The 23,151-nt window shown below is 62.4% G+C and overlaps 2 protein-coding genes across 2 annotated transcripts in view; one reads left to right on the forward strand and one right to left on the reverse strand.

Moving 5' to 3' along the window:
* Positions 1-14,213, reverse strand: part of CARD14 (caspase recruitment domain family member 14) — a 26,606-nt gene extending 12,393 nt beyond the window's left edge. Inside the window, exons 1-12 of the mRNA XM_037063932.1 lie at positions 13,826-14,213; positions 12,840-12,909; positions 11,670-11,964; positions 11,549-11,557; positions 10,234-11,338; positions 6,428-6,656; positions 6,046-6,310; positions 4,496-4,717; positions 3,412-3,549; positions 2,182-2,507; positions 1,225-1,392; positions 345-464 (exon numbers count right to left, since the gene is read on the reverse strand). Coding sequence (XP_036919827.1) covers positions 345-464; positions 1,225-1,392; positions 2,182-2,507; positions 3,412-3,549; positions 4,496-4,706 — 963 coding nt within the window. The 5' untranslated portion in view covers positions 4,707-4,717; positions 6,046-6,310; positions 6,428-6,656; ... (3 more) ...; positions 12,840-12,909; positions 13,826-14,213. The remainder of the gene's footprint in view (positions 1-344; positions 465-1,224; positions 1,393-2,181; positions 2,508-3,411; positions 3,550-4,495; positions 4,718-6,045; positions 6,311-6,427; positions 6,657-10,233; positions 11,339-11,548; positions 11,558-11,669; positions 11,965-12,839; positions 12,910-13,825) is intronic.
* Positions 14,214-14,296: 83 nt separating this feature from the next.
* Positions 14,297-21,560, forward strand: EIF4A3 (eukaryotic translation initiation factor 4A3). The gene is made up of 12 exons (XM_037064004.1): positions 14,297-14,545; positions 16,504-16,576; positions 17,498-17,564; positions 17,943-18,005; positions 18,454-18,586; positions 18,713-18,793; positions 19,436-19,577; positions 19,880-20,018; positions 20,217-20,332; positions 20,897-21,004; positions 21,084-21,211; positions 21,345-21,560. Exons 1-12 carry the CDS (start codon positions 14,377-14,379, stop codon positions 21,359-21,361), a joined length of 1,236 nt encoding a protein of 411 aa, XP_036919899.1. The 5' UTR covers positions 14,297-14,376; the 3' UTR covers positions 21,362-21,560.
* Positions 21,561-23,151: the final 1,591 nt, after the last annotated feature.

Raw genomic sequence — 23,151 nt, forward strand, 5'->3', positions numbered from 1 at the left:
CCCCCCCCCCCCCGCCCCCNCCCCGCCTCGCTCCCGTCTGCCGGCTTCCTCACCGCCGTCCGCCCTTCCCTGTTTGTGGCGGCTCGGCGGGTCCCTGGCACCACACCCTTGATGCGCCCTGCTCTCGCGCCAACTGGCTGCCCGTTTCCTCACCACCCCGCCCACCGGCCGGGACCTCTGGTTTCAGACTGCGAGCAGGTGCCCACCCAGCTTTGATGGAAGAGTGCACGATGAAGGACGACGCGTGAGTGAGGCCCACTCGGCTCCACGCGCAGCACAGACTAAAGAACCCGTCTTCTCCAGCACGCGGCCCCGCCCCAGCACGCGGAGCTGCAGACAGTCACCTGCTTTCGCTGCCTCTCGGCAGCCGCCGCCCGCTGCCTCAGAGAGTGGATGCGGTCCACCAGCTCCTGCTTGCTGTCCAGGGCCTCGTCCAGGCTCTGCTCCAGAATGTCCTTCTCTGCCTGGTGCAAAGAGAGCTCAGCCCGGGCCCTGCCCACCCTAGGGCCTGCCCTGGGGAGCACCCCCAGCAGCTCAGCCCAAGACTGGAAAGCTGCACAGCCCAGGGCGGGCGGGGGCGGCGGCACGGCTGTCCGCCCAGGTGGTGCTCCGGCACCTCAGCTCTGCGGTGCGTGGCTGGTGGAGAAGGCGGGAAGCGCTGGAAGCTGAGGCCTCCGAGGAGAGAACCTCCTGCTCCGGGCGCTTGCAGCCGAGCCCTCGGAGAGAGGGAGACACCGGCGGACACCAACCCTGCTGGGGACGCTTCTCGGGCAGGTCAGGGTGCTGGCAACACCTGGGCCCCGGGCGGCCACGCCTCATCCAGGGGCGTCTGCTGAGGGCTCGAGATTGGGGGCCTTGTTGATTCCCAGAAAGGGACAGTGAAGGGGGCTCTGGGCGGGCATAATTGCAGGGCGCGGTGACCCTTCACCCTCTGCACCCTGAAACCCCCTCTCCAATGCAGCACGTTCTGCAGGCAGATGTTTTTCATTCCCTGTCCCCCCAGTTTTAAAGTGAACCCCATTACCAGCCCAGTCCACTCTGAAACAGCATGGCTGCAGTGGGGGAGCTGAGCTGGATGTTCTGCTAATTCCGCCGGCATCCGGGGGAACGACAGGACAGCATCCCCGGGCTCCATGTCAGCTCATGGGGGGACGCCCAGCAGGAGTGCCAGGGCCTGAGGGCCACAGGGAGGAAGGCAGCCTTATTGGGGGGACCGGGACCTACCAGGCTGAAGGTCAGCGAGCGGAGTTTCTCATTCTCCTCCTTCAGGCGGCTCAGCTCCTCGGCTCCGGGCTCCAGGCCATCGGCCACCCTCAGCGACCGCTCCCGGAACTCCCGTTCACAGGAGGCAGCCAGCCTCTCTCGCTGCAGCTCCTGCTGCGTCAGGTACAGCTGCGGGGAGAGGCACCGAGAGCGCTGAGTGCCCCACGCAGGGCCGGGCACAGGGGGACAGTGTGTGTGTGCAGGTGTGTACCTGTGTGTGCATGTGCTTGTGTGCATGTGTGCTCGTGTGCTTGTGTGTACATATGTGCTCATGTGCTCACATGCATGTGTGCACACACCGGGGAGACGCAGAGAGCACAAGTGATGAACTGAGGTGCATGGATGTCTTCCATGCTATTGCATTTGTGTGCTTTTAAAGACAAATTTCAAAGTCCTTCCAAAGTTTAAAATTAAAGAAGAAATGATGGCACAGTTAAGGGCAAGAAGCAAAATGACACCTCGGGAACAACCTCAATACTGAAAGAACCCCACCGATCAGCACGGTAATGGGCCAGCAGAGAAAGGAGTGAGGGATGCCGTAGGGTTCGAGGGGCCTCGGTCCAGGGCCAGCTGAGGAAGGCGGAGGGAGACTGAGGCCCACTGTCCTTAGGGTACGGACGGCAGCTGGACGGGAGTGGGGCCTGGGGGGCCCACTGTTGCAGAGCCCAGAATAGCCAGACCCACCCCCGACAGGGGCAGGTGGGCTGACCCACGTGCGAAGACTAGCCAGTCCCGGAGGAATTACAGGGCAGGCTCCTTGCCCACCGGCTAAGGGGGAGCCCTGGGGGTGAGGGGAAGGGCCAGCCCCCTGCTGGAGCCTGGGCCTAGGCTGGCGGGGCAGGAAGGTGGCCCCAGGGAGGGCGGCGGGCATCCTAGCGGGCGGCGGGTGCAGAGGCCCTGGGCGGGGCGGAGACCCACCTCCTCCTGCAGCCCCCGGCAGCGCGTGGAGGCCAGCTCCTTCTCCTGCAGCGCGCTGCTGTAGTGCAGCGAGAGGCTGAGCATCTCGTCCTTCAGCTTCAGCACCTCGTGGAAGTGGGCGCTGACCTCGCGCTTCATGCGGCCGTGGTCTGCCCCCAGCTGCCGCAGGCCCTCGGCACGGGCCTCGGCCTCGCGCAGGCGCTCCCTCAGCCGCCGGCACTGCTGCGCCAGGGCCTCCTTCTGCCCCTTCTCCTGGCTCAGCTCCTCCTGCAGGCTGCCGATGGCGCCGGCCAGGCACTCGGTGAGCTTGGACGTCTCCATGAGCCCTGCGGGGGCGGGGCGGGGGCCCAGGCGTCACCACCTCGGCCCCTACCTGGTCCTGCAGGACTCTGCCTCCTGCACCCAGACTCTCCAGAGGGTCCCACCCTGGTCTGTCCATCTCTTCAAAGGCTTCCTGGCTGAACTGCACTCAACTCTGGGTGAATAAACGGTGTGACTCGAGACTGGCACCAGGCCTCCCCGTGCCACCCGGCCGCTCAGGCCCGACTGCCCCTCCTCTGCCGGGCTGGACCGGTCCGACCTCGTCCTACGAACACAAGGAGCAGCGGAGTCCGCACACACGTCTCCAAGCGGCGCACACGCAGCTGTGAGGCCAGGCGGACGGCGTGCTTCCCCGGCCGCTTCTCGGGACACCACGGTCTTTCACCAGCTCCTCCACGGAAGCCTAAACTCACTCCCTCAACAGACTGGCCTCACCTGCCCCCAAGCCAGGCCTGAGCACCGCAAACAGGGCTGCAGCCTGCACTCTACTCGCCCCCCACCACAGCCCTGCAGGCGCCTCTCTGTGCGGGTGGCCCCTGCCAAGAGCCAGGCTGGGACCCTGGGACCGGGCTGCCCTCTGCCCCAAGCGGAGAGCACCCCAGGAAAGGACACTTCTCCTTCGCCTGTGACCATGACCATGGGGGCCCTTCTTGGCGCTGGCTAATCAGGGGCAGACTTTTTCTTTCAGAGCCTGAGGCCTGGGCTCCTCCTCCGCCCCCACGACAATTAGCTCGGGGCTCTTCTCACCCCACAGTGCTGGATGGGGTGCAGAGACGGAATGGCTGCCTGTGGGCGGCAGGAGAAGCGTGGGGAACAGCCTGCCAGCAAAGCGGGACCCCACGGGCTCCTAGGCACCAGCAGGGCCCAGGAGCCCCCGCCAAGGCCTCCCGGAGACGGCCGCCCGCTCACCACTGAAGCTGCTGCCATCGACGTCCGGCTGCAGCCCAGTGACCAGGGTGTAGATGTCGGGGTTGTGGAACTTGAGGCTCTCCAGGAAGGCGATGGCCCCGTCCTTCCCTCGAGTCCTCAGCAAGTCCAGCAAGTGTCCTTGGGAGACAGAGGGCTTGGCTAGTGGGGGGCGGGGTGGGCCCCGACGCTCCCCTAGGCTCCTTGGGCTCACGCAGCCGCAGGCGCCTTAAGAAGGGCGAGGCTGACATTTACTGAGCAACCGTTAAGAGCCAAGTGCCAAGGGTTGGAAATAAGAAACCAAGGAAGATGACGGGTGCTCTCAGGCCTGCCCGTGTGTGCCGCACTCGTGGGGGAAAAAGGCCCACCCGGGGGCAGGGCCCCCGCAGGCCCCCTGCTCTCAGCTGGGAGCAGGAGCTTGGATACATTGCTCCTGCGTTTGGGGTTCACCAGGCAGCAGGCAGGTGGGGCGCCACGTCAGAAGCTGCTGCTCCCTGGCGGCTGTCCGTGGCCCAGGCTCTGAGACAGCACCACAGAAACCGGTTCTGTTCTCAGCCACCCAACAGGGCAAAGCCGTGAGCGCCCCCGTGTATGGCTGAACAGATGCAGCTGCCAGCCTCCCCTTGGAGCCCCCGTGGGCTCCAAAGACATCTGGAACAGGTTGAAGGTGGCCCCCAGGACATGCCCCCCAGAACCTGCCAATAGGACCTCATTAGGAAAAAGGGTCTCTGTGGCTGTGTTTAAGTGACGGACCTCAAGGGGAGAGCGTCCTGTATGATCTGGGCGGGCCCCAACCCAGTGACAGGTGTCCTTTCAACAGACAGGAGAGGAGACACCCTCAGAGAAGAGCGTGAAGCAGGGGCACAGGCTGGAGTGATGGGCCCCCGAAGCTGGTCCTCCAGGAAGGACCCGCCCCTGGAGCCCTCAGAGGGGGCGCAGCCCCACCAGCACCTGGGTCTCGGGTGGTAGCCCCACACTGTGTGCGAACCATTTCTGCTATTTGAGGCCATGTGCTCCACGGGTCCCCACACCCAGAACTCGGCCCCCTAGCCCCTGGCCGGGCAGAGAGGCCCGGGCGCGGCCTCACCGGCTCTCATGGCGTTGTTGGTGAGCCGGGGGCTGTGCAGAACCTCCTCCTCGTCCAGCTGCCCCAGCACCTTGGCCTGGCGCAGGTAGGGCGTGAGGCGGCCGGGGCAGATGCTGCGCACGATCCTGCAGCGGTGGCTCTCGGTCATGTCCCACAGCGTCTCCTCGTCCAGGGCTGCGAGTGCGGACTCGGTGCGGTGCAGTCCTGCCATGCCTGGGCCCCCTGGGCGGAGAGGACGGTGAGCGCCCAGTGCGGTGGCTCCCGGACCGAGGGGTTGGGGGGTCTTCCCCTGCAAGCCACCCTTCCCCTCATCACAGGCAGGGAAGGAAATGACCAATTCGGAGAGGACAGTGACACCTGCCCTGGCCCCGGTGCCCTGGGACCAGCGGGAGGGACACCAGTCCAGGATCCGGGGCAGAGAGGGACCTGGGTTCACTCTGCCTTCGGGAGACTGGGTTTGCCTCTAGCACACAGGCCGCTGCCCCTGCCCAGGGGGGTCAGCTGGGGAGGTGGGCCTAGAGCATGACCCCACACCAGCAGGGGGATGGGGACAGACAGCAGCACCCCTGTGACAGCCACACCTCAGGGCAGGACGTGGAGGGGAAGGCGTCTGGAAAGGCTCCCGAGGGTGGTGGTGGGGGAGCCCTGAGACAGCAGCCTGGGTGATCGTGAGGCTGTGAGCTGGGCCCGTGTTGCAGGGCTGGGGGACGGGCACTCTCGTGGGAGGCTGCTGCTTATGCCTGGCATGGTGGGCACTCATGCTAGGACACGCAAGGGACAGGTTGGGGGGTGGGGGGACACTGTTAACAGCACATCCTAGATTGATACAAAACGGAGTCAACCGGCCCTGGCTGGTGTGGCTCAGTGGACTGAGCACCAGCCTGTGAACCAAAGGGCAGGATTCCCGGTCAGGGCACGTGCCTGGGTTGCAGGCCAGGTCCCCAGTAGGGGGCGTGTAAGAGGCAGCCACACACTGATGTTTCTCTCCCTCTCTTCTTTCCCTCTACAAATAAATAAAAAATTTTAAAACACCGAGCCAACTCGGGGTGAGAAGGAAAGGCCACGCCCCCTTGGTTGGGGTGAGATGGCCGGGCCGGGCAGACTCAGGTGGGCCCTGAGCTCCCGGCCTGTGTGGGTAAAGGCCCTGCAGCAGCTCAGCCTAGAGCATCCCCAGTCCGAGGTCCCGGGGGCACGACTGCCTCCCAAGGGCTCCTCCCTGCCTCCCTCCCACCTCCTCAGCCACTGCTTCCGACTCTCCCCTCCCCACTGCCCCCTGGCCCCGCACGAGGTCTGGAGCCTATCGGTGCATCGAAACCATTCCAAAACGTCTCTGAACCTGGGCTGTCCACCCCCCGCCCCTCCCCCCCCACGCTAACAGCTGGGACTTCAGACCCCTGTGTAGAGATGCACCCTCAGACAGAGCTCCGTCTGCCCCTCTCCCGCTGCCCCTCCCCCTCAGCCCCACTACACACAGCACCAGGCAGGGTTCTGGCAACGTCACACGCACGACAGCTTCACTGCTCACTCTCACTTCACAGAGACAGTGTCACCTGGACAGGCCACGAGGGTTAGTGCAGGGTGACACTCGGCCACACCCCTCCCTCAGCTGAGTGCCCGAGTCAGCGACAGACAGGTTTCTTGATGGCCCCGGGCTGGGCGTTGCCTTGTGTCTACTCTTCCTGGCACACTCGGTGCTGTGGTGACGCCCTGTACACAGGCCGGGCACAGGTGGGATGTGTCTCTTGGACCCGAGAACACCTGTGACGGTTCTTTTCACTTGGGGCAACAGGCTGCCCTGGCTGGTGTCCGGCGCCTCTGGAAGAGGTGGGGACACCGGAAATGCTCAGGAACCAGAGCGAGTCGCCGAGGACACGAAGCAGCCTGGGCTGCACCCCACAGCCCACCCCCGGGGACCGGCCACAGCACACTCACCGGGAGACGCTCAGTCCGTCTGCGCAGGGACTGCTCACGGTGGAAGGGGACCCGGAGCCCCTGCCCCCGGGCCAGGAGGCCAGGCGTGGTGCTGCCTCCTCTGCAGGGTCCCAGCGGCGGCTGGGACAGGGCTGGGCAGGAGGAGCCGGCCCCGCCAGCGCCGAGGCCACCTGACGACTGTTTCACGCCGTGTGACTTGCTCCGAAACTCAAAGTTCAGGAAACGAAGACTAGTGCAGGGTGGGAAAGGCAAACTCAGATCCAGGAAACAAGGGGCAGACCTTTCACCCTCGTGGTTTGTTCAGCAAATATAGACGCTTCCTCGGCACGAGCAGCAGGTGTCTCGTCTCTCCCCGCTGCCTCGTCTCCGCTCTCCCGCCTTCTCCTTCCCTCCTTCTCTCCAAAAATAAATAAAATCTTCTCTTAAAAAAGATTTTTAAAAGTAACAAAGATTTTATTTATTTACTTATTTATTTCTAGGGGGAAGAGAAACATCAGTGTGTAGTTGACCTCTTGTGCGCCCCCTACTGGGGACCTGGCCCCTAACTCAGGCGTGTGCCCTGTCTGGGCACTGAGCCAGCTCCCTCTTGTTTGGCAGGCTGGCACTCAGTCCACTGAGGCACACCAGCCAGGGCAAATAAATAAAATCTTTTAAAAAAAGAAAGGAAAAAAGGAGGCCACAAACAAGGAAAGGCGGAAAGGAAAGAACTTTCTGCCAAAAACTTTGGAAAGCGTCAGACAAGCCCTGGAGCCAGTGGAGGGCTCCGAGGGCAGGGGCCTCGTGACGGAGCGGGCGGCAGCGCCAGCGGCCTCCCCACTCTGGGGAGATCTGGGGAGGTCAGAGACAGCACCCCAGAGCCCCTACACCGTCCCCCACAGGAAGCTCTCCGATCCCCCAGGCAGGGTGACCACCCTGGGCTGGGGGGTCCACGAAGAGCGCCGGACCCCGCGAGCACGCCTCACTGCGTGGCGCGCATGGGGGCTGTCTCACCACAGACCTAGGACTTTGTGGGGACCGCAGTCCTGAAATCCTAGGGGGAGATTCTCTGCCCTGACGAAGCAAAGCGGAGCAAGCGTTAGCACGCACGCGGAGCCGTGGGCAGGGTGCACAGGGAGACGGCCACCTGGGAGCTCAGGCCAGGGGTGGACGCCATCTCAAACGAGGCTGTCGATTTCTGTGACGTCTCTAACTCAGACATGCACTGACCTGCTGTCCTTCAGATTCTCAGATAAAAACAGGACAAAGGCCCTGGCCGGGTGGCTGCTGTGTCATCCTGCACACCAGGAGGCTGCGGGTTCGACCCCTGGTTGGGGCGTCTACAGGATTCAACTGACCACTTTCTCTCTCACATCAATGTTTCCTTGTCTCTCTCTCTCTCCTCTCACCTCTAAAATCAATGAACATATCCTTGGGTGAGGATTTAAAAAAAAACCCAACAAAGAATGACAATGGCCAACAGCCATGCGGTGTGAGCGGCCCGTCTTGGTCACATGGTAAGAGCTGCGTCTTACTGGGCACCCGGCATAGCAAGGTTGGACCTGATTGGTTCATTCTCGGCACCAGAAACCCTTCTACACAAGTCCAGGCACCCGATTTTTAAAAAGTCCCGTTAGAGCAAAAAAGGTAGGTAATGACTATTATTACTTTTTGCAAACCAAGCAAAATTACACCTATTTTTTGGTCAGATTGGCAAAAAGAACACGTTTTTGGTGTTGCGCGAATTCAGTTCCCGTGCGGTGAGAAGAACAGGGTGGCAGCCGCGCCCCTCACCCCGGGCCCGCGGGCATCCGGGAACAACTGCGCCGCACTCAGCCGTTGTCTGCACGATGACTGGGATGTAGGTCAAACGTGCATGTCCCTTTAAAGCCACGTGGAATGTGGCCCTGTTGTGGAACAGCGTCAGTGTGTCTGTCCCTGTGGGAGTCCTCCAGTCTGCGCACTCGCCCACCCCCCTGCCCCATCCCTCCCGCCGCCGCCTACGGCCGCTCGCCAGTCCTGTGCACACAGACTCGTGGGACGGACGGACGGAGTGTAGGTGCCGGCACAGATTCCGGAAGGCTGTTCCCTGGCGCCCCCTCTTGTCACATTCCTGTCGGTGCAACTTCGGGGTTCCTGATGCCCCCTTTTCTGTTGCTGATGAAACTTTCATGAGTGTCGGTTCCATGAAACCAGAGTCAATATTTCAGAAAACAACGCCATTAATTCAACCAAACGGAGAAGGAACTGGGGCTGTGCGTTCTTCTGCTCCACGCTGTCCGGGGCACTTCCTGCCCTGGCGTGAACTCTCAGTGACAGTTCGGGTAACCAAGTGTCATGGAGGAGGCCCAGCCCCCCACTGCCCTTCCTCTGTCCTGTCCTGCGAGGAAGACCCGCCAGGGGCGGATGTGGGCAGGGAAAGTGGGAGCAGACCAGGGGTGGCAGGGGCTGCTGAGTGGGGAGAGTGCTGGAAAAGCCGGGGGGAGGGGCAGGAGGACTCGGCTGGCCCAGGCCTGGGTCGGTGGGCAAGGCGGCTGCTTCTCACTCCCGGGACAGGATCTAACCCTCCACTTAATACAGGAGAATGGAGCATCTTTATGAAACCTCCTTCTTTTCCCTCAAATTTTCTCACAAAGCACCCACTTTAATACCATTGATCCTGACTTGAGAGGTTCCACAGCCTGGAACCTGGGACCTGGGACCTGGGACCGATGGCCCTGGATGAGGTTGGGGCCAGGAGTCAGCGACCCCCAAATCCAAGCTCCCTGAGCATGAACTTCTGTCTTTAGCAAATTGCCCTCCGGCTCCAGCACGCAGGTCCTGAGGGGCCTGGCAGCCTGGACCCGCAGGGAGTGCAGGTCCTCGGTGCCTTCCCCAGGCTGGGCCAGGGTGGCAGCGGGCTCTGGGAGGGCCTTCTGGCCTGTCCACCACCCCGCCCCACTAGCCTCCCACGCAGGCCCTGAGAGCACCCGGCTTTTCTCAGGCCTCCCGCCAGCACAGAGGGTCTGGCCTCAAGCTGGCAGCTGCCTTGCTCGGGCAGCTGGAGACGGAGATTTCTCCAGGACTCTCGGAGGCCCGACCAACTGCCCTCGGCTCCTAGGCCCCCCCAGCCATATTGGGGCCCAGGTGTAAGTGGCTGCGGCCAAGGAGCGGCCACTCTGGCCCCTTCTCCCTGCAGCAAAGCAGCTCCCGGTGGACCCGAACGGCAGCAAGAACGGAGGGCTCCTTCGCACCTGAGCCCCGGGTTGAGCGGGGGTGCGTCCTGTCCTAGTGGAGACCCCCAGGGGGTCTCACCCTCCGGTGACCCTACAGATGGTCACCTGAGTGCCACAGACGTGTGCCCTCCCGTCTGCCCCTTCCCATCCACACTCTCCTCGTACCCGCACCCTCACACGCATGCACGCGCACAGGACCCCCAGCACAGGGAGGAGTGTGTTGGAGAGCTCTTGGGGGGTCTGATGAACCCCAACGCGGTGGGTGAGGCAGGTGGGCAGCAAGCACACAAGGAAGCAGCAACGCCCCCTTGCTCCCCTCCAATCCGGCACCGAAGTGCCCCTTCCACGTCGGCTCAGCCCTCACCACCCAGAGAGCAGCAGGCCCTCTCCAGGCCACACCCCCTCCCCTTCCTTCCACCCGGGGCAGCAGCGCGGACATCAGAGAGCAAAGCAGAGCACCCTTCCCTTACCCATCCCGGCCCAGACCCTCCTCCGGCGGGAGGGACCACAGACAGGCACCACCCCTCCTCCAGGGGAAGAAGCCGCCCCTCAAGCTCCCCCTGATGGCTCTCAGACCCGGCTCCGGGCCTGTCTGCCCTCTGCCAGTGCACTGACCTGCTCTCATGGGGACCGACTCCACGCTGCTGCTGGAGGACCCGCCTCTTGCGACCGAGGACTGGGACAGCCCCTGCTGACGAGCGGTGGGGGAACAGGTTTGGCAGGCGTATCCCGCTGCCCTGCCCGGGGAAGTGATGTTTCACTCGGGCTCCACACCTCACCGAAGCTCCGGAGTTTTCTCACGGCACGACTGCTGTGCTCGGAGAGCTTGTTTTGCCCTTGTGGGTGCCATGGGAACCTTCTAGAAACTGACCTTGCCCCTGGTCTGAGAGCAGGGGAGAGCCTCCAGCTGTGTGTGAATGGTCAGCCTGGGTCCCCACAAACCCTCAGAAAGAGTCCCGCACCCCAGGACCCACGCTGGAGCCCCTCGGCGGTTCTCGTGATGGGCGGGGGCGCAGCTAAGCAATGCCGGTAGGCCACCCAAAATCGGTGTCCCCGGTTACCTCTCAGCCCTGGTCCTCCTCTGTGAGCGCACACCCAGAGTGCTCGCCTGGGGGCCACCCACATGGCTGTGCCCCAGTCACCACCCACCTGGAGCCCTGCAATCACGTCCTAGCCATCTCCTTGTTGCCCCCAGTGCCAGCTCTCAACACAGCTGGCACAGCACCCCGCCCGCCACAGCCACTGGGGGTCTGGTCAGGCCATTCTCTTTAGTCCACGAGCCTCTGAGTCCTCCCCACTGCCCAGGCACAAGCCCTGCGTGTCCTGTGCTTATTACCCCCGTCTCCACTCGCCTGCCCCACACACGGGCCTCCTTGTCAGTCTGATGCATATGCACGCACCTGCCCCAGGGCCTTTGCACTTGCGGTTCTGAGGGCAAGGCCCTCTCCCTAGCCTCCTCCAGGACTCCACACAAGGGCCGCCTTCCCAGCGAGGTCTTCCAGGCCATTCTATCTAAACTCATAGCCCCCACGCCGTGCCCTCTCTCCCCGTCCCCCCAGGTCATTTTTCTGCACTGGACCCACTGCTCCCGACACACTGTGCATTCCACGTCCTTGCGGTTTCTCGCCTGCCTCCCCACCTGGAGCGGGGCCTCCAGAGGACAAGCACCCTGTCTTTCTCTTGTACAGCCAGGTCATCTTTCATCCGGGGCTGCCCGTGTCTCTGTCCCCCGAGGATAGAGCACCCTGAAGTGGCTGCCAGGGCGACCGTGATGCATCCAAATGCCGTTTCACTACCTGCCAGGCCTCCCCTGCCCTGCCCCTGCTCCCCTCCTCCCACTCCCCACCGCCCACATTCCTGGTGCCACTACCGCCCTGGCCTTGCGGCCCGGGATCCTGCCAACAGCCTGCCCACCTGTGGGTCTTCGAACCCCTGTCCCCTCTTCCTAGAACACTCCTCCCGGAGGTTGCGCGGGCACCTCCTCTCACAACCTGGAGGGTGCCTTCCTCCCGCCCCGGCCCCCACGGCTGGTGTGTCCCCAACCCACTCACCTCTCCACTGGCCTCATTTCATTTGCATCACAGAAGCTGTGACAACTGCAATCACGTTCCTGTCTGCCATGATGTCTCTGTTGGCACGTCCTGTCGGGCCTGCCCCCTCCGGGAGCACAGCTCTGGGAGGGCAGCGCTGTCTGTCCCTTTTGCCTCCCACAGATGCCCCGTGCGCATCTGCTGCCCGATGCTGGACGCTGGCAGTGGGGGGTCCAACGTCCAGTCGGGTGGGGTCAGGCAGGGCTTTGGGCTTCATCCTGTGCTTCCTTGGGGGAGGGGGCTGGAGGGGCCTCACCTAGAAAGGAACAAGTGTTTGCCACTGCGTACTGGGCGGGGTCCCTGGCAGGAAGTCCGTCTTTAGGGGCAGCCCCTCTGCTGCACCTCCTACCGCCTCCTATGGTGGTGACTCACGGAAGCCCAGCTGGCCTAGGAGCACTGCCCCCGAACCTCCTCTGCCCCAGGACTGAACGAGCCACCGCGCCCATCTAAGCCAGTCCAGCAGGGGCCCAGGGCAACCTGCCGGTCAGGAGGTGCAGCCCGCGGAGCCGCTCCGGCCTGCCCTGCTGCTCTGGCCTGAGCTCCAGGGGCTCCTGGGCTGCCGGGCCCTGGCTTCTGCCTTCCCTGCCCTGGATCCAGGCACACCTACTGTGTGCTAGGGCAGCCTCGGAGAACCAGACGGACATGGGCTCTCCTTGGGTTGAGTCTAATCGGGCGAGACATTAGACTTCCTCCACCAAATATAACGGGGTGGGAGGGGGGCCCTGGAGGCAGTCTGCGTTTTGAGGGATGGGCACCCCACCTGATTAGACTCACCCCAAGGAGGACAAGTCTGCTGTGCTCCCCACTGCCACTGGGAGGCCCCCTACACCTGTCCCACCCCACAGCTCCCGTCATTGTCATGGAACTCTGGTGCCAAACAAGAGGAGGAGGCTGTAGGGAGGCGCATTCACACTGCGACAGGAACATTGCCAGAACAGCGGGAAGCGACGCGAAAGCGGGAAGGCCAAAGACAAGAGTGGGTGGCTCCGGAGTGAGATTTAGTCTAAAACGCCCAGCAAGCACCACAGAGGCCACGACCCCTGGTCACAGGCAGGAGGGTTGGGGGAGCCCACCTTCAGTGGCCCTCCCCCCAGTGCCAGCCCGTTCATTTCCCCGCCATGAGGCACTTACCACGGCGCCCTTTCCCAGGAGTATTACAGGGAGTGAAATGTTTCCACGTTACAATGTTTCCATAACGTAGCTATGTTTCCATAGTACAAAGAAACCGGTGACGTTAAAGTAACACATTTAACTCGGTATATCTAAAGGGGCCATGTCTACATCAAGTCAATGGAAACATCATCGACACCTTTTACATTCCTTTCTCGTACTGTCTCAAGAGATCTGTATTTCACAACTCGGCCCTATTGCACGGCTTCCAAAGGAGTGCGTGCAACCTCAGAAGAGGCACCGGACGTCTTCCGCGTAGTGAGAAGACCGAAGAACTTACATTTACTGGAAGTCTAAGGAAGGAATTCAGGTTTATGAGCATTAAATATTGGATTAATAGCGGCATCCTTGCTGGGCACACTTGTTCGGGAGATTCTCCTGAGGACCGAGAACCTCACAGAAGCAAGCCCACACTCGCTTCCTTGCTGTCAACCTGTCACACCCCTCTCGCTGGGCCTGGCCGAGCCGGTGAACCGATTACCCAGCTTTTTTCACTCAATGAACTCTCACAGGAGGGAGTTCCCGCGGTGCTTTGGAACGGGAAGGCGGCCCTGGATGTGAGGGCGTGGCCAGGAGGTGAACCAAGAAAACAACGGGAAAGAGCGCGACTCTCACAAACGTGGAGTCTCATACCACAGAGAATGAACACGGGTCGGGCGGAGAGGCTGGTTCAGCGCCCGGGTACTTAAGGAAGTGTGTGCGTGGGGGGCGTGCTGGCGGGGCAGCAAGAAGCCAGCGCCTATGGGGCTGTCTGCACGGCAGGATTTGGTCTGAGGCCGCAGTGAAGAGGGCGCTGCAGTCAAACGAAGGCGCGTCCTCACGGTCACGCGGCCAGCCCCGGGGTCGTCGGGGGACCCAGGCGTGCACACCCCCAGGCGTGGCCCTGTCTCCACACTCGAAGCCGAGGAGGGGCTACTCCTTAAGGGGTTCAAAAACGGCGACCTAACCAGAGCTGATTCCAGGTTTTCCCAAAACACACTGTTTGCAGCGAACATTTCCACCCGACATCAATAACAACAGGTAATAGCCCGTTTCCCACGCTGTGTCCGGCGCCCTCCGAGTCCGGGCAGTGACACCGCACACACGTATACGCGCTCGGCGGCCCGCGCCCAGGTTCTCCCTCGGGGCAGGGCCGGCGAGGCTCGGCCGGCGCACGGCAAGCGATAAACACAAACACCCTACTCCTAACACAGCTGACGTCGACATCGCGCCGTCTCCGCAACTTTTATCGGGGGTGGGCGAGGCCCCGGCCCCGCGAGATCCTGCGAGAGCTCGCGTGTCGCGTGAGACTCAGCAGCCCGCCCCTTTTCCTGCGGCAGGCTTCCCTTCCCCTCTCACGTGACGAGAGCTCCCCGCCCTCCCGAGGAGCGGCCCGGACGCCCGCTCGTACGCACGTCGGCGCGCGCGGTGACGTCAGTTCCTGGCGGCGGCGGCTGCGCAGGGCCCTGCTTCCGCTTTTCCCCGCAGCGCGCTCTCCGCTCTTGGCCGACTCGGGATCATGGCGGCCGCGGCCACGATGGCGAATTCGGGCTCGGCGCGGAAGCGACTGCTCAAAGAGGAGGACATGACCAAGGTGGAATTCGAGACCAGCGAGGAGGTGGACGTGACCCCCACATTCGACACCATGGGCCTGCGGGAGGACCTGCTGCGCGGCATCTACGCCTACGGTTGGTGGGCATGGACCGGGAGGGCGCGGGGCTGCGGCCAGCCTACGCGAGCCGGGTAGAGGGAGGGCGGGCGGGGCCGATCCTGGGTGCTGAGAGGCCCCGGCCGGGCCCGGACGCCGGGGCTCCGAGCCGTGGCCGCTGGTGGGCGAACCCCTTCCAGCGCGCCGTCATCACTCCCCGTCCCTGGTCCTGGCGTGTTGTCCTCGGTGCGGAGCAACGTGCGGGTCCCTCAAAGGTTGCACAGCCTTCTAGGCGTTCGGAGTCATTCATTTAGCGGACCGGAGTCTCGCAGTTCCCGAGGTGAGGTTCGGGCGCTGCTCTAGGCTCCGGGTGTTGAGCAGTGAGCCAGACCAGCTTGTACCCTGGAGAGCTTTAGTTGTGTCTGGGAGAAGGGCGCTTCGGCGGCGGCTGTGAAGACAAGTAGGACCGTGGGATCGGCTCTGTCCCGGTAGGAGAGGTGACGAAAGCTGGAATAGCAAAGAGATGCGAGGGTTCCCGGGATGGGTGACGTTTGCGCTGCGGTCGGGATTAAGGGGCCCGTTGGGAGAAGACTGCGGTGACACTGGGTGCGTCCCAAGAGCAGAGCCTCCTGGCCCGGGAGCCCAGGGATGCGCTGGGAGTGCGAGGCGGGCTCCAGAGCTTGCGCAGCGTCCCGCGAGGTGATGCAGTGTTGACCAAGTGCCCAGGAAGCCAGAGGAGGGCTGCGGGCTGGCAAGGGACCAGTGCACGTTGCAGGGGTTTTCCTGGGTTTGTGGGGAGGTGAGGAAACTAGGTGAGGGTGGAACTAGGAGGCTTTTTCTTCGTGTCATGGGGAGAGGCAGAGCTGAGGGGTCTCAGCTCTGAGGCTGAGGAGTGCAGCTGCCCGGCCTCTCTGGGGGTGAGTGTGAGCAGCAGAGGGCCTCTGACTCCTGGGTGTCCTCAGTGACCCCGCAGGTCATGCTGCGGTCAGTGTAGGCGAGCAGCGCTCGAGGGAGGCGAAGTCGGGGTTTGGTCCTGTAGGAGGTGAGCTTGAGGGGCCTGTGAGCCTGTGGGAGGCAGTTATCTCAGTTGGCACCAGGGATGTCGATGGGAGTGCTCTGCGCCTGCACAGAGGGCCTGTGACTGGACAGCTGTGGCCCAGCAGTCCTTGGTGTCAGGGCCGTTTTGACGGGACAGGACTTACTGTGAGGATGGGAGGTGAAGAACCAGCCCTTTGGCCTGGTCGGAGGCGGACAGCCAGTCCCGCCCCTGGGCCCCCCCCCCCCCCCCGAACCCCTGGAGTCTCCAGTGTGCTCGGTCCTCAGCAGGGGTTTACGTCACCTGCCCGCCCGCTTCACGTTCGGTGGGAAATTGTGCTGCATCCTAAAAGAGCACCAGAAATTTTTCAAATACAGTTTTGCATGTGGAGTTTTGTTTATTTACTTGGGAAGTACGGGTCCTCCTTCAGAGTGGCCTCATTCCGCGGGGATTTGGACCACCCCAAGAGAGGGCTGGGGTGCAGGCCGCCCGCAGTGCCGCCCCAGCCGCAGAGTAGGAAAGTGGGGGGACTGTGACACTGATGGGTTGGTTTTCTTTGTTAATTTAGAAAGTAACGAAAAGGAAAATGCAGGTTTTTGTGAGGTAGTCAGACAGTGGCTCACTTTCCACTCTGGTTGGAAAGTGAGCCCCCCCGCCCCCCCGTCCTCACCGGGGCTCCACCACCGATGTCTGTTTCTGGCCTCTGGGGTCTCCATCCCACAAGGACGTTCCTGTAACAGAAACCTCTGTCTCCACGAATAAGATCCCAACCCGTGTTGTGTGGGGAAACCCGCTTCAGCCCAGTTCGCGCAGCAGCAGCTTCGTGAGAGCTTAGCACGTTGGACATGGGTGTGGCCAGAGCGGGGTGGGGGCAGAGGGTTAAAGAAGACCTCATCTCCGCCCCGAGGCGCCTACAGCATGCGGCCTGCTGGTGAGAGCCCCTTCCTCTGTCCTGGTTGCAGGGTTTGAGAAGCCGTCTGCCATCCAGCAGCGGGCCATCAAGCAGATCATCAAAGGGAGGGACGTCATCGCGCAGTGAGTCCGCTCGCCTGGGCAGGGGCGGGGTGGCCAGGGGCCGGGTGGGGAGTGCGTCTAAGGACCTTTGAACGGCCTGTGGTTGAGCTGTTCGGGTCCGCTTGTACGTGGATTGTCTCTTCAGTAGATCAGTAAATGTGGGTTTTTTTCTCACGGTTTTCTTACTGACGTTTCCTTTAGCTTGCTTTACTGCACGAAGCTGGCGTGTAACGTACGGGTGTGTGTTCACTGACAGCTGCCGGTGTCGGTGCTGAGACTGTGGTCAGCAGCCGGTGGGAGCAGTTAGGGTCAGGGGTCCAAACTTGCAGTGCAGGAGCCCGGCCCTGCCGACCCTGTGTTGTCGAGGGTCGGCACTGTGGCTGACTCGGGCAGATGGCGGTTTTCTCCGCATGTTACCAGCTGTGTCCGTGACTCAGCCCCGGGGTGTTCTGTGTGTCTGCATCTGTGTGCGCTCTGTTGCAGAGCGCTTCTGTTTCTCAGCTCTGTCACCTCCCCATTGGCCTGTAGAATTGTTCGTAATACTCTTTAAACAGCTTTAGTCCCGGTTCGCCTCATTTTTAGAGACTCATTTACCGAAAAAACAAACCAAACCCACAGACATAACCTGCAGGGCGGCTTTGGTGCAGATGGTACTGCCGAAGGGGCTGCCGCCTGCCGGGGCCGGATTCTGCAGCTCTGTCAGCCCTGAGACACAGCGCAGCTGTTGTCCTTGTCCCCTGCAACTAAAAAGTGGTGGTGTCCTGCCTGCATCCCATGCGCTCGCAGCTAAGGTGTGGTCTGTTTCGGGGTGGGGGCGCCAGATTGGGAGAAGCTGCCTGTGCCCCCCGCCTCGGCGCACAGCCAGGGCGGGGCTCCGGGAACAGGGACAGTGTTGTGTGGCCTGCGGGTGCCGGTCCCGCTCACCTGTGCCGTCTCCCCTAGGTCCCAGTCGGGCACAGGTAAAACGGCCACCTTCAGCATCTCCGTCCTCCAGTGCCTGGACATCCAGGTAACCGCCGCCACTCCATTGGGCACCTCGCTTCACTGTCACCGCGGTATTGGAAGGCACAGCTTTTACGCGTCTGGGTGGGGCTGGCTCCTTTGCAGAGAGACCCTTCCCTGTGCACTGGTGTCCGAGCCGACTCGTGCCCCGTCACAAAGCCCGTCTTGTTTGGGGGGCTGTTACAGGCAGGGGGAGGCTCCCGTCTGCGTAAAGGAGCGCTCGCCAGCAGCATGTACCGGGGCTGCGTGGGTTCGGGGCAGGACGTCTGTTCGCCTCTGTTCGGAGTCTGTGCGGTTGGCGAGACACAGCGCTTGAGACTGAGTCTGAACCAGCGCAGTCTGCCTCAAAACCGCTAACATCCGTTTCTGCCAATCGTCCCACCAGGTCCGTGAAACTCAGGCGCTCATCCTGGCGCCGACCAGGGAGCTGGCCGTGCAGATCCAGAAGGTGAGGCGGCTGCGGGTGCCGCGTCGTCCTGCGGGCCGGTGGGGCCGGGCTTTCTGCTCCCACAGACCTGTCCTGAACCCTGATGTGCCACCACAAAGTGTCACGCATTGCGTGACTTGCTCGTTTGTGCCAGGCGTTTCTGGCATGGCTTGTGCGGTTGCAGTGGTTCTCGGCAGTCTCAGAGCTGCGGCTTTTCTGCTGACAGCGGACACAGTGGAAAGCTGCCTGTCAGCATGTTAAGTTCCCTGGTGGGCAGGGGTGTGAGTCTCATGTGTCCCCTGGCTCTCCTGTAATTGTCACACTTTTGTAGCGGGAAGCCGCCAACACTGACCTCCCCTCCACTGTCACGGAGAGGGGAGGAGGGGCTTACTGGCGGTGAGCATGGGGCGTGGACGCCACTTGGCGGCTGTCTGGGATCGGAGTGGAGCTGACGCTGTGTCCCCACCAGGGCCTGCTCGCACTGGGCGACTACATGAGCGTGCAGTGCCATGCCTGCATCGGGGGCACCAACGTGGGGGAGGACATCCGGAAACTGGACTACGGGCAGCACGTGGTGGCCGGCACGCCCGGCCGTGTCTTTGGTGAGCACTTTGCCTGCAGCTGTGCACCGAGGGTGGTACTGGTGCCCACACTCCGCGAGCCTGCACGGCTGGATCACCTGTGGCGAGAGGGGAGGCCTCTGACTCTTCTCAAATCCGACTCCACAGACATGATCCGTCGCAGGAGTTTGAGGACGCGCGCCATCAAGATGTTGGTCCTGGATGAGGCCGACGAGATGTTGAATAAAGGTACGCGTCACGGGAGGGCTGGGTGGGCACCCAGACCCGAGACCGTGGCAACACTGGGGGGTGGGGAGGGGCAGGCAGCAGTGGAGGGGTGGGGGGCAGCTGGCGCTCTGTCCTGCAGATGACCCTCGCCCCTGGGCCTGTCGTCTTGCAGGTTCTCCGGGCTGTTTATTCAGCCTGTGCCACGTCATCCAACGCGAACTAGTTGTATTTTCAATTGGGAGGTGTTTTTACTGAGATTTAGTTAACGTGTAACGGCAGTTTCGGGTACACGTCATGATTTGAAATTTGTGAGGGTTTTCATTGGGAGATTTTTGGGGTAAAAACCCAGATCTCTGGACTCTTACAACGTGGCCGATCTGGCCACTGTGGGTGCCAGTCCTCCCAGGCGGCAGTAGCTGCAGCTGAGCCCAGAACCCAGTGCTGCCGTGTCCGGGACGACTCGTAACTGGGCCTTCGGGACCCGCTGGTGGGGCCGTGACCGTCAGGATTTAGGGGTTTGAGGAGAGGAGAGGGACTGGGGGGTTTCTGTCAGGGAAGGGCTCCTGGTGACACCGGGCCGCACAGTCACGCCGAAGCTGTGCCTGATCACGCGTGAGACTGGATGTGCGGCCTTACGGGCCCCGCATCTCGCCCCCACCCCAGGCTTCAAGGAGCAGATTTACGACGTGTACAGGTACCTGCCCCCGGCCACACAGGTGGTGCTCATCAGCGCCACCCTGCCACACGAGATCCTGGAGATGACCAACAAGTTCATGACAGACCCCATCCGCATCCTGGTGAAGCGGTGAGCGCACCTGCCTCCCTGCGGTGCTGAGCAGACTCCGCTCGGACCCAGCAACCCCGAATGTTAAAGTTAGCTGCCAGTGCTCGTTGGTGGTTTGAGAGCCAAATGAGTGTGACGCTGAGCGATAGAGGGTTTTGTTCTGACCCGAGGTCAGAGTGGTGAGAAGTGTCGTCTCTGACCCAGAGTGGGGCGGGTGGAGGGGGTGGTTGTGTGGGAAGGCCCCAGGCCAGTCCAGAGGTGTTTGTCTGGGCCGTCCTCCAGTCTTGGGAGAGTGGGTGACAGGCTTTGTCTCTGTCCTCTAGTGACGAGTTGACCCTGGAAGGCATCAAACAGTTCTTCGTGGCGGTGGAAAGGGAAGAGTGGAAGTTTGACACGCTGTGTGACCTCTACGACACGCTGACCATCACCCAGGCGGTCATCTTCTGCAACACTAAGAGGAAGGTGGGCGCTGGCCTGGCTCGTCACACCCCGCGCTGCGGGCTGCAGCTCGGGTCTCTGCAGACTCGGTTCTGCCACTGTGGGGGCCCGGGGTGCGGGGCTCCAGGCTCGGTGGGCACGTGTCTCGGGGGTGGCCGCACTGAGCCCCGTGCCGCGGCCGTGCATGCGGGCTCACGTAGCACGTGCGGGTTCGGGCGGCAGGTCGACTGGCTGACGGAGAAGATGCGGGAGGCCAACTTCACGGTGTCGTCCATGCACGGGGACATGCCACAGAAGGAGCGCGAGTCCATCATGAAGGAGTTCCGGTCCGGCGCCAGGTGGGCGGGCCCCTCGGCACCTGCGCCCAGCTCCAGCCAGCCCTCTCCTCCTGGGCGTGGGGGCGCCCCGCTGCCGTGGTGGGATGGGCAGTGGGTCCAGGCCTCCCATAGAAGGACGTGTCTTTGCTGTCACGTAGACGGGATGTCTAGGTTTCGTTTGTGTAGTTGGTCTTTAGCTCTGTTCCGTGGTGGTCAAAGAACGTGTTTCGTGTGGCTGCTCTCTTGCGGCATCTCCACAGCCGCCTGGTGGCCCAACAGGGTCCGTGCGCACACGCTCCGTGCGCACAGGCAGGGTGGCTGCCATGGATGAGGGCTCCCAGAGGCTCTGTCGGCCTTGTTTGCAGAGGCACGGCGTCTGTCCCGGGACCGCTGGGGCTTTGGGGGGTCACGGGAGGTGCAGTGAGGGGATCTGAGCTGTTTGCTCGCCGGCACACGTGGCCTGAGGGGCAACGATCCAAACGCCCTTTCTGAGTGTGTCGTGCTGGGGCCCTGGCGTGTGTTGGACACACATCCTGTGCCGGACCACGGCCACTGGGTACGCCCCAACCGCCTCTCTCCCCGCAGCCGGGTGCTCATCTCGACAGACGTCTGGGCCCGGGGCCTGGACGTGCCGCAGGTGTCCCTCATCATCAACTATGACCTGCCCAACAACCGGGAGCTCTACATCCACAGGTGCGGCGCAGGGCGCGGGCCCCCGCGGGCTGCCGGGTCCCGCCACGGCGCACACCTGACAGTTCTGCCTCTTCCCCAGAATCGGGCGGTCGGGGCGGTACGGCCGGAAGGGCGTGGCCATCAACTTTGTGAAGAACGACGACATCCGCATCCTGCGGGACATCGAGCAGTACTACTCCACACAGATCGACGAGATGCCCATGAACGGTGCGGGGGCGCCGGGCGGCGGTCGGGGCGCCGGGCGGTCGTCCCCTTTTCGGTTTTGTTGCTCGAGTGTTTCAGAGATTGACTGTGAGCCTCTAATCACGACTGCGTTCTCCCGTGTGCTGTCTCCTTTCAGTTGCTGACCTGATCTGAGGGCCTGCCTGCAACACCAAGGACCCGTTGGGCTGGCGGTGGCCCCGGGGGGCCACTGCGGGGCAACTCCTGTGTCAGGAGGTCCGCCTGCTGTCCCGCCCTGGCTCCCAGGACGCAGCCAGAGTCCTATCGCCCTCCTTCTATGTGTACATACTGCTTTGTTGCCTGTCTTTTTCATTAAACAGTTACACTTTTCCCATGAACTCCTATTCTTACGGTGCTGCCAGCTCTCCTCGTCACCTGCTGGGCAGCCCTGGCAGGTCGTTTGCCGTGGAACCCGGCCACGGGGCGGGGGGAGTGCTGGCTTGGCTGGGTGGGATGGACAGGAACAGTGCCAATTGGTGGGGGCTGCGGGGGCCTGGCCGTATTTCGAAAGCTCCTCAGGCAGCGCACTCAGCACGTGAGATCGGGTCGCTCGGGGAGGGGCTCTCCTCTGACTTGCCAACGGGGGGGGGTCACTCGGGACTTAGCGTGTCTGGGGCGGGCGCTGAGCAGCGGCACGGACACAGCACAGCTCGGGCACAGCCGTCCCCTCATCCCCCACCAAGAAAGTGGCGGCGAGAGGAGGGGCCGCACCTGCCACCTGGCCTCATTCCTGTGGATGGGAGATGACAGGTGGACTCAGTATCCTTGTGGAGGGGACAGGTCACAGTTAAAGATGAGGCAGTCACACCAGTGCCTGACCTGGCTGGTGACCAAGAAGTGGCCTGTGGTTGTCAGCAAAGGTGTAGTCACCACTACCCTGGGTATCGGTGACGTGGTATGTGGGTGTGCCCTGGGTGGCATCTGTTGTCCTGCCTCCAGGCCCTTCACAGACTTGGGCTTAGAAAGTTGTCCGCTTTCAACCAGTTGAGGGGAACGGAAGCAAAAAGGGAAAGAAACATCAATGTGTGGTTGCCTCTTGCATGCCCCCTACTGGGGACCTGGCCAGCAACCTAGGCATGTGCCCTGACTGGGAATTGAACCTGCGACCCTTTGGTTCACAGTCCTGCGCTCAATCTACTGACGCATGCCAGTCGGGGCTCAACTAGTTGAATTTTTGAAGACACTGTTCCTTGACTATAAAACTCTGCGTCCATGGGAGGAAAAGTTGCGAAATAACCCTAGATGGCGATCTCCAGTGTTGTAGGGGCGAGCTCTGCCACAGCCCCGTGCCCTTGACTGTCTCCGGGTCGCACAGGCAAAGGCTCGCAGCAGCCATCCTGAGTCACGCACCCGGTGGTCCCCATGAGCGCACGGGCTGACGCTCTGGGGACTGCTTCACACAAGAGCAGTGACGCGCGTGAAAGCAGAGCGTGACAGAAGACCCGAAGCCTGAGGAGGTGGCAGTGACTGTGGGTGCGGACCGCGTGCAGCCTGGCGCCTGGCACTCTGAGCCACCTGTGGTGAGTGGGGGGTAGCACGTGAAGTTGATGTGTAGGTGTAACCCTTAAAGGAACCAACGAAAAAATGGAACAGCCAACACTGGAGACAAATAGGGACGCGCAAATTCTGAGTTGGGAAGGGCTGGAGGTCCTGGCCAGGTGGCCCAGTGGGTTGGAGCACCGTCCTGATGCTGAGGTTGGGCGTTCCATCCCCGGTCAGGGCACGTGCAGAAAGCAACCAATGAGTGCAGCAATGAGTGGGACAGCAAGTCGATGTTCCTCTCTCTAAAATCAATAAATAGCCCTGGCTGGTGTGGGTCAGTGGACTGAGTGCTGGCCTGCGAACCAAAGGGTCGCTGGTTCAATTCCCAGTCAGGGCACATGTCTGGTTTTCAGGGTAAGGCCCCAGTACGGGGCATGAGAGGC

The sequence above is a fragment of the Sturnira hondurensis genome, unplaced genomic scaffold (assembly GCF_014824575.4).
Source record: "Sturnira hondurensis isolate 20B ecotype Veracruz unplaced genomic scaffold, ASM1482457v3 Scaffold0001221, whole genome shotgun sequence".
NCBI lineage: Eukaryota > Metazoa > Chordata > Mammalia > Chiroptera > Phyllostomidae > Sturnira > Sturnira hondurensis.

Excerpts from the sequence above, each read along its gene's own strand:
- EIF4A3 (XM_037064004.1), top strand. The coding sequence starts at position 14,377 with ATGGCGGCCGCGGCCACGATGGCGAATTCGGGCTCGGCGCGGAAGCGA. Across the intron at positions 18,006-18,453 it reads TGGCCGTGCAGATCCAGAAG|GGCCTGCTCGCACTGGGCGA; the intron begins GTGAGGCGGCTG and ends TGTCCCCACCAG. Across the intron at positions 18,794-19,435 it reads CGACGAGATGTTGAATAAAG|GCTTCAAGGAGCAGATTTAC; the intron begins GTACGCGTCACG and ends CCCCCACCCCAG.